This window comes from Triticum urartu, chromosome 3A (assembly GCF_056163025.1).
Source record: "Triticum urartu cultivar PI428250 chromosome 3A, HENAU_Tu73, whole genome shotgun sequence".
In the NCBI taxonomy this organism is placed as follows: Eukaryota; Viridiplantae; Streptophyta; class Magnoliopsida; order Poales; family Poaceae; genus Triticum; species Triticum urartu.
The window spans coordinates 240067147-240074737 of record NC_141875.1 but is presented as its reverse complement, the minus strand read 5'-3'; the positions used below and the strand labels follow the sequence as shown (position 1 = coordinate 240074737).

Below are 7591 nucleotides of genomic sequence, written 5' to 3'. Positions count from 1 at the left end.
AGAAATTGTAGGGTTTCACATGTACAAGGGTATATAATTCAGTAGAAAAAAAAGAAAAACCAATTTTAAATGTAGGACATAAACTTTTAACAAGGTCTCCCAACAGTATTGACAACGAACTACATGTATATTGTTACATCAAAACGGAAGTCAAATGCAAGCATCTATAAATGTACATAGCAGCACCCTCATATAGCAATATGGCATGTACAGCAAGTGTCGTTTCACAACTAAAATTTCCTTATATGTTCATAGGGAGTTATGTTTGGGATCCAAATACCAATTTAGAACAGGGACCACTTACCAGCTCAAAGCATGGAATCGATTGGCTTTCAAACTTAAATGAAATTCTGCACATATTTTTTGCTATACATAGAATCTCAAACATTAAGCCAGGAAATACAGTCAAGCTCAAGTGGGGATTAGTAACACTGACTGGACTGCTTAATCATACTCCAAATTTTAGCTTTCTTTGTCTCAGTGTTCCAAAGAGCCCTTTTAGGCCAAAACTCCAAAAGGTATTGGAACAACAGCACAAAAGGTTAATACCACAAAGCATGAACCTTTTTATACTTGTAGCACCAGAAAACATGACTTGCAGCTCATGGATGGTGAACTCAGAGGATATTTGCAGAATATGCTGAGTGTTGTCAGCACAAACGAGCTCCCTCGGGACCCTTTGTCATCCATCGAATATTTACCATACTGGAATTGGAATGGCCTTCTAGTTATCAAGACTTTATTTGTTCCATTGATGACACTGCTGTAAGGAAGGAAATAGAGAAAACATGGTAAACAAATTCAGACAATGATATCAGGAAAGAGAGAAATTGTGATTTCTCCTGCATCCTTTGTATTTTCGTGTGAACTAAAATAATATTTGAACATATATCTAAATAAATATATAATAGTATAATTATAATAGTAAAATTCTTAAAACAGAAAGATCTGAAGGAAAAAAGGAAGGCCGACCTGAACTTGCACCATCAGTTTAAATGGGCGTGATACCCCAGAAACTGCAGTCCACTATCATTGCTTGTTTGCTCTAGAGCATATGGGCAGAGCACAATATATATGTGGTTAATGACCACAAGTTAACAAGCAGACGAATCCAAGGTGGCGTCTAATCTTCGTGTTTGCGCTTATCGTGCTAAGGATGTCCAAAAGCCGCACTGCAACCACGAGCGTAAATTATACTCTGCCGCCTAATTTAGGTGTTTCTCCATTCACACAAATATAAAATTTGAATAATTCGCACAGGCCCCGAACCTTCTGCATTCCTTAATTTAATGTTCAGGTGAGCAAAATGCATGTCGTAGTTTCCCTAAAAAAAGTTTGAACGGGAGCGACTGTTGCTACAGTCACATTAGCAGAAGGAATAGAGGAATCTACAATGTTATCCTTGAGATCAATATTTTTCATATAAATAAATCTATAGATTGTAAAAAAACTAAATGGTGATACTTATCGACAGTACCTCTTTAGTATATGCGAGAGCCTGAGTGCAACTTCACGTTAGTAGTCGCTGAGAGTAGCATGTACTATTGCAGTGCTCGTCTGCTCGAGATGAAACTGCGCCTATTAGCATGTATTATTGCAGTGCCCACTCTATGTCATATGCATACTCAGAGGACCACCACCAGTGTTGCCTTTGAACTGGCTGGGGTTGAGCATAACACCCCACATGATGTCCAATTTTGTACCTGAAAGTAGAGCAGCTGCACAATTCTTAGTGTGGCGGTGTCTGTGACGATGATCAAGTGACTGTAGCTGAATGATAAGTCTGCACTTGACGGTGAAACATTCGACCTCCACCTTCTCCCCGACGGTGAAGAACTTGTTGATCTCTGCTGCCGGTGGCATCCTTTGATGTTACCCTCAGGTCTAAGTGGAATGGTGTAGCGTTCGTCAATGTTGTCGGATACCTCCTGCATTTTTGTTTTGATTTGCTCGCTTTAAGGAACAGATTTATACCTCCTCCATCAATGAAACACACAAGCTGGAAAAGCAGGGAAAGCTTAGCAGTTAGCACAACTTCCTTCAGAGTCCATGTGGTGTCAGCATTATATGCCAATCCAAAAGCTGAAAATAACAATATGATCATGTCAGAGATCTTTATAATCAAAAGTATCTAAATATGCTGTCTGTATAATGCAGCCAGGGGCTAAACTAACATGAGCAGAAAATTTGTAAGAATGCACCTTCACATTCAAAAAATCACCGAATCACAGATCCAGTTATGCATATATTTTTCTCGCATTCCGTAAACTTTAATTCCTGTTTGTTTAAACAAGCAAATGTGAAGGGAGATCATCAGACCAAACATCTTAGACATCTAGATGACAAATAGAAGCTATAAGAGGTTGTACCTGATGTACAACAATCCTTCTTAAACAGATCTGTACATGATGTACAACATCTAGATGACAAATAGAAGCTATAAGAAGCTATAAGGTTGACCAATAATTCTTGCCCGCTCCACAGATCTGTAGCACTACTAAACTGTTGCTACAATTGAAACCTCTATTCTTTTCATTTTACTTGATTTTCAAAGCAAGCCGGTTGAAAGTGTAGCTCCGAGATTCCAGCTCTACATGAACCAAGTAAACCAAAGTAAGCTAGCTATGACTATAAAAGCTACTTTTAAATTTGACTCCCTGTCATGTCTGAATTACAGATATTTTCACCATCTTATCAAACTAAGTAAATACATCTGCGACAATGCTACTTTCTCAATACCTGAGCCAAGAAGATACATTGTGATATCAGAGAAATAACATTAACCTTCCACTCCGACATAGGATTATATTGAAATCGTAAACCCAAGAGCACCACCAAAGCAAGCAACTCCCAGAAACGACTCCGCCTGTCTGATGTCTAGTCCTGCAGCTGCACGTCATGACCGCCGCCAGCGATGGAGGCACGGCCATCGTCATCATCTCCACCTGAGGCGTCTCCTTCCTCCTCCGTGCGGGTTCTCGCTTACAAGTCTCCCCCTCATGCCTCCCTCTCCTCCGCAGCCGCCGCACGATGCCACGTGATCGTTGTCAGCTTCATGGGTGGTAGGGGCAGGGACCCGCCACCCATTCCAGAATCACGGCGATTCCCAGGGAGTGCTTGGCTTGCCTGCTGTCCATTCATACGGCTCTGCATCGCAACCACTATCATCAATGGAGCCACAACCATTGTCCTCTCCGTCTCAGGCTCATACATACATGAGCTAGATAAATCCTTATTACTCTCCACAAGCAACGTTGTTAATGGCAAATATAGGAGCAAGCTATATCACAAATTATTCTCAGGAGCTAGTTAAGTTACCAACAATCATTTATTATTAACCTCAAGAACTACTTTCATTCAAAGAACACAAAAATGAGGAAAATCTGAACAAACATAACCATTTGGATTTTGGACACTGCTGAGATCAATATTCAGATATCTTGATGTTTAAAAAAGCCTATCAATGCTTTTGGAATAGTTATGATCGGAATGGACCATTTGTTCTGAGATTTGACGAATACAAAGTATATTCTCATATGGCAACCTGTACATGAACACCAACCTGCTGAGACCTGCTGAGATCTTCCACCCCTTCGCCGACGCCAACAAACTTGGCTGGAACTCCAACTTCATCTATGAACACTCACCTGAGACAGGATTCAGGTCAGCAAGTTTAGTTGTCGTATATTTAAGATCCAGGACTGGAATTTGTATCTGTTACAATAAAGGACTGGAAATCGCCCGTAACACACAGCCAACACGAGCAGTCCCGTCTAATTTCGTTAGGATGAATCCTTTGATTCCAACAACCTGGTATGAACCCCAAGAAAGTCCCTCATTATTAGTATCCAATAGAAACATAGCTGATGAATCAAGCATCAGAACAGCAGAGTGGCAATTACATCGTTGAACTCCTTCGCTTGCTGTAGCATATTTAATCCAGTTGTGCCATGCAGAAACAGCAAGATCTCCTGAAGAGAATGGAATGCACAATAGAAGTTACCTCAAAAGACTGAACAAGCAAAACACAAAATATTGATGAGATCTGTTTGTGCACTTTCTGAATTTGCTAGGTACTATGCAAAAAATGAACTAATATGTCAGAAAGTTAAAATGTTTTTAATATATCCGTGTTACCTGCTGAAGGGGAGGGCACTGCCTTCAGAACTTGTGTAGCATCACCATCAGTCACATGCAAGCGAAGATAGGATTAACGATTTTCAAATCCTAAAGGAGGCACTGCTGGCAGTGCTAGCTCCCACCATCAATTTTCTTGCTAATTTTTTGGTGGGTTTTAGCGGCAGCTGTGGGAGGCATACAAAACCACAACTAAATAAGATCAATGCACCATGGTCAACACTTGTTAACTGATTATCTAGTGATACACAAGAAAATAATTAAACCAAACCAGACATTACATATTTGGTCACAGTACATCGAGGGTAACATCCATATGAATAGATGGAAACTTACGTACTTCCTCCTCTTGGTTCCAATCATCATCGTCGTCAAACTTGATATTCTGCAGAGCGAGAATATATGAGTTAAACTTGACAATATGGATGACAACTAAGTTATGCATCAGCTGGTCTATCCATTTCATATATGTTGATGCGAAGGAGCACACATACAATACACAATTTTACCAAATGATGAACCTTTTAAAACCCAATTTTCTACCCCCAAAGAAAACCTCAGTGCATATAAAGTTCTAAGGTACTAACCTAATTATCACCATCATCAGAACTTTCTTCCTCTTCCACTTCCTTGAATTCCTCATATCAACATCCTTTTCAGTCTTCTCCTCTCCATCCTACAAGTACCAAGTCTATCAGCATTGTGGCATAACCTCACTATTTCTATAACATCAAACAGAGTTGGAAGTCTTCAAGCCACTAATAAAATATCTACAATAGAAAGCTGCTTTCAGATTGATTTCAACTTTCCTACAACTTGAAATATAACTAAAAGGTAATTATGGCTTTGCCATGTGCTTCCCTTCAAGTTTCTCAAATACTTTAAATGACTGATCACAAAGCTGAGCTCCAGCCCACAAAGGAAAAAGACATATGCAAGTGAATCAAGCCGAGCTCCTGCCCACGCAGTCGAACCCCTGGATGCTTGCGTTAATGGAGCAGAAGCTGTGCGCTCACCTGAAGGCTGCTGGAGGGGCTCGATGGGAATGGCAGCTTCTAGAACCAGAGCGCGGCAGGTCCAAAACTCAAGGGGCCAACACGGGCGACGTCGCTGACACCAGCACCTTGCCCCGAGTTGTGGTCACGGTCTCCGGCGCCGGCACGAACATCGGCATCTCACCCTCATTGCATTCACTGTCGTCGGTGCGATGCCCCGCCCTTGGCTGCTCTAGAACTGAATAAATTACATGTAATTTTTTTGAGTGAATAAGTTACGTGTAATTTGAATTAGTAGAGACAGAGACGAGATGATGTCCGTCCCAGCCCGTACTGCACTGGTGTTCGAACCACCCTGCCCTGGGGTTTGGCGTAGACCTCCAGGCCCAGAAAAACACAATGATCAGAAGGATTGGTAGATTCCAACACAGTAACCAGCATCTGAAGACACATCAACAGTATACTATTTCTGAAGACACAATTCAATAGTTTCTCCACTTTACTTCAAAAAACATGCAAACAGAGCACCTCTGCCATGAGCATGTCCACATAGTTCAAGAAAGACATATCCTAGCTCTACCTTTATAACATGGTAATATAGCACAATCCCCGTCATATAAAATGATATGTATAGGATGCTAGGAGAAAGCAAATATATCAGTTCCGACCTAACAAACCTCTTTCCAACTTTCTCTAATTCTTATTGAGTCTGACTAACTATGAAGAAACGGGATCAAAAGAAGAAGAAAATACCGTCAAATTTTCAATGTCTGAACTATCTCCAACACGCTGTTTTTCACCGCAAAAATAGGAAGCACTTTGTACGCAGAACATTACCGAATCACCTTGAATTGAACAGAACCATCAAAACTGAAACCACACCCTTTCCAAAGCAGCAAGTTTCAGAACATGGTACCAATATCAACAGAACATACAAGGAGAAATCACCGAGACTAAGACCTTGACATCGACGGAAGGAGCACCTGAAATGAATCAAATGAAGAACAGTGAATCAGGGGTGCGAGATTGGAACCGATTACGAATACAATACCTACGACTTACCCGACGACGAGAGGTGGAAGAGAGGAGAGGATCCAGCCAAGGAGCCGCCGGTCTTGGCAGGGGAAGGCCGCGCCGACGCCATCGACGCAGATGAGCAGCGCGCAGCTTGCCCCCACGGGTCCCGATGCAGAAGATGCCGACGGGAACAGGGACCTGGCCGACTCAACTCCATCATCCCGGACACGGCGTACCCGGATGGCCGCCGGGTGGCGCGGTGGGGTATGGCTTCCACAACAGCGATTCATGTAGAGATGGAAGACGGGGCGCGGCAGCGGAGCTGGGAGAGATAGAAGCCCGCGGGGCGGCCGGGGAAGGGAGCGCGGCGGCGGCCCGTGATGCCGAAAGAGGAAACGTGAGGCGGGATTCCTTGACGTACGGGAAGAGACCCCTCGCACACCGTGGGTGGTTTCCTCGTCCGCGCCGTGCTCCAGAGGCCGTGGCGGCGCCGGACGCAGCAGCGGGGCGAGGAGGAGGCCGGAGCTCCTCGTCCCCTCGATCTAGATCGGGATCGAGGAGGGAGCAACAGGGTCACGAGGGAGCGGGCGACCCGCGGGCGGCGGTCGGGGCGTAGGTCTTTCTTGGTAGGTTAATCGTCGTAGATTTTTTTAGGCGTGGGTTTTTTTCGATGAACCGGAGGGTTTAGCACTAGACATAGTGGGAGCATACCGATTTTTATTTCTTGATTCGAGGGCGGAGGTGGGAATCGAGGTGACGCGGGAGGTGGGATGGAGGATGAAAAACCCGTCTCTGGTGGGACGAAAATTAACCGGCGGAGACTACCAACTACTTCATTGGGAGTAGAGATTACATCCATTGGGCATCAAAGTTTGCCACCGGTGCAAATATAGGGAACAAAGCAGCACATTACATACACTGGCAGTCAAAATTGGCCACCAGTGCAAATAAACACGGCAGCAAAACAAGAGCATGACTTAAACAACTTCAGAAGAGCTCAAGAAATGTTATTCTGGGTATCCACCATGCTGGCAATAAGCTTAGCAAGCTGATTAGCTTTGTCCTGTTTGGCACTAAAATCCTCCAACGCTTTCTGTTGCACCAGAAAGTATGCATCTAAATGCTCCAAGGACTTCCGCAGTTCTTCCGCTTCTTGTCGCAGCACAGCTGATCGAGGTCTTTCAGCTTGTAGTTGATACTCAAGAAACCGAACTGATTCAGACAGTGAGTTTGAATAGCTTGTGCAAGCGGTAGTGGCCAGTAACTTGAACACTAAACCAAGACAGGATTTTGGGGTTGTCTCGCTGTCTTCAAGATAGTCTTTCTTAGCTGTTTTATCAGCTTTGTTGGAGACCAATAAGGATGTGTCACTATCCTGAACCTTATCTACATTACTTCCTTTACCATTACTTAATAAGGCACTCTTCCCCAATATTCTATCA

The 7591-nt window shown here is 43.3% G+C and overlaps 1 protein-coding gene across 26 annotated transcripts; it reads right to left on the bottom strand.

Annotated features, from left to right (window-relative positions):
• Positions 1 to 208: 208 nt before the first annotated feature.
• Positions 209 to 6806, bottom strand: LOC125543844 (uncharacterized). 26 transcript variants are annotated; one of them, XR_015618659.1, is made up of 16 exons: positions 6195 to 6804; positions 5154 to 6115; positions 4725 to 4813; positions 4474 to 4522; positions 4138 to 4304; positions 3903 to 3971; positions 3753 to 3810; positions 3563 to 3647; positions 2370 to 3147; positions 2202 to 2277; positions 1975 to 2082; positions 1816 to 1884; positions 1478 to 1703; positions 1270 to 1349; positions 973 to 1172; positions 209 to 763 (listed from the first exon to the last, which is right to left on the bottom strand). XR_015618659.1 is itself a non-coding variant. In XM_087546842.1 (16 exons), exons 1-3 carry the CDS (start codon positions 6437 to 6439, stop codon positions 5328 to 5330), a joined length of 426 nt encoding a protein of 141 aa, XP_087402968.1. In that variant the 5' UTR covers positions 6440 to 6798; the 3' UTR covers positions 209 to 763; positions 973 to 1172; positions 1270 to 1349; positions 1478 to 1703; positions 1816 to 1884; positions 1975 to 2082; positions 2202 to 2277; positions 2370 to 3147; positions 3563 to 3810; positions 3903 to 3971; positions 4138 to 4304; positions 4474 to 4522; positions 4725 to 4813; positions 5154 to 5327. The 26 variants fall into 26 exon arrangements, 3 of the variants coding, with proteins under 3 accessions (XP_087402968.1, XP_087402969.1, XP_087402970.1); XR_015618650.1 differs by having other exon boundaries at positions 2370 to 2590; positions 2785 to 3147; positions 3563 to 3810; positions 6195 to 6802; XR_015618645.1 differs by having other exon boundaries at positions 2370 to 2590; positions 2740 to 3147; positions 3563 to 3810; positions 6195 to 6801.
• Between the last annotated feature and the right edge of the window lie 785 nt (positions 6807 to 7591).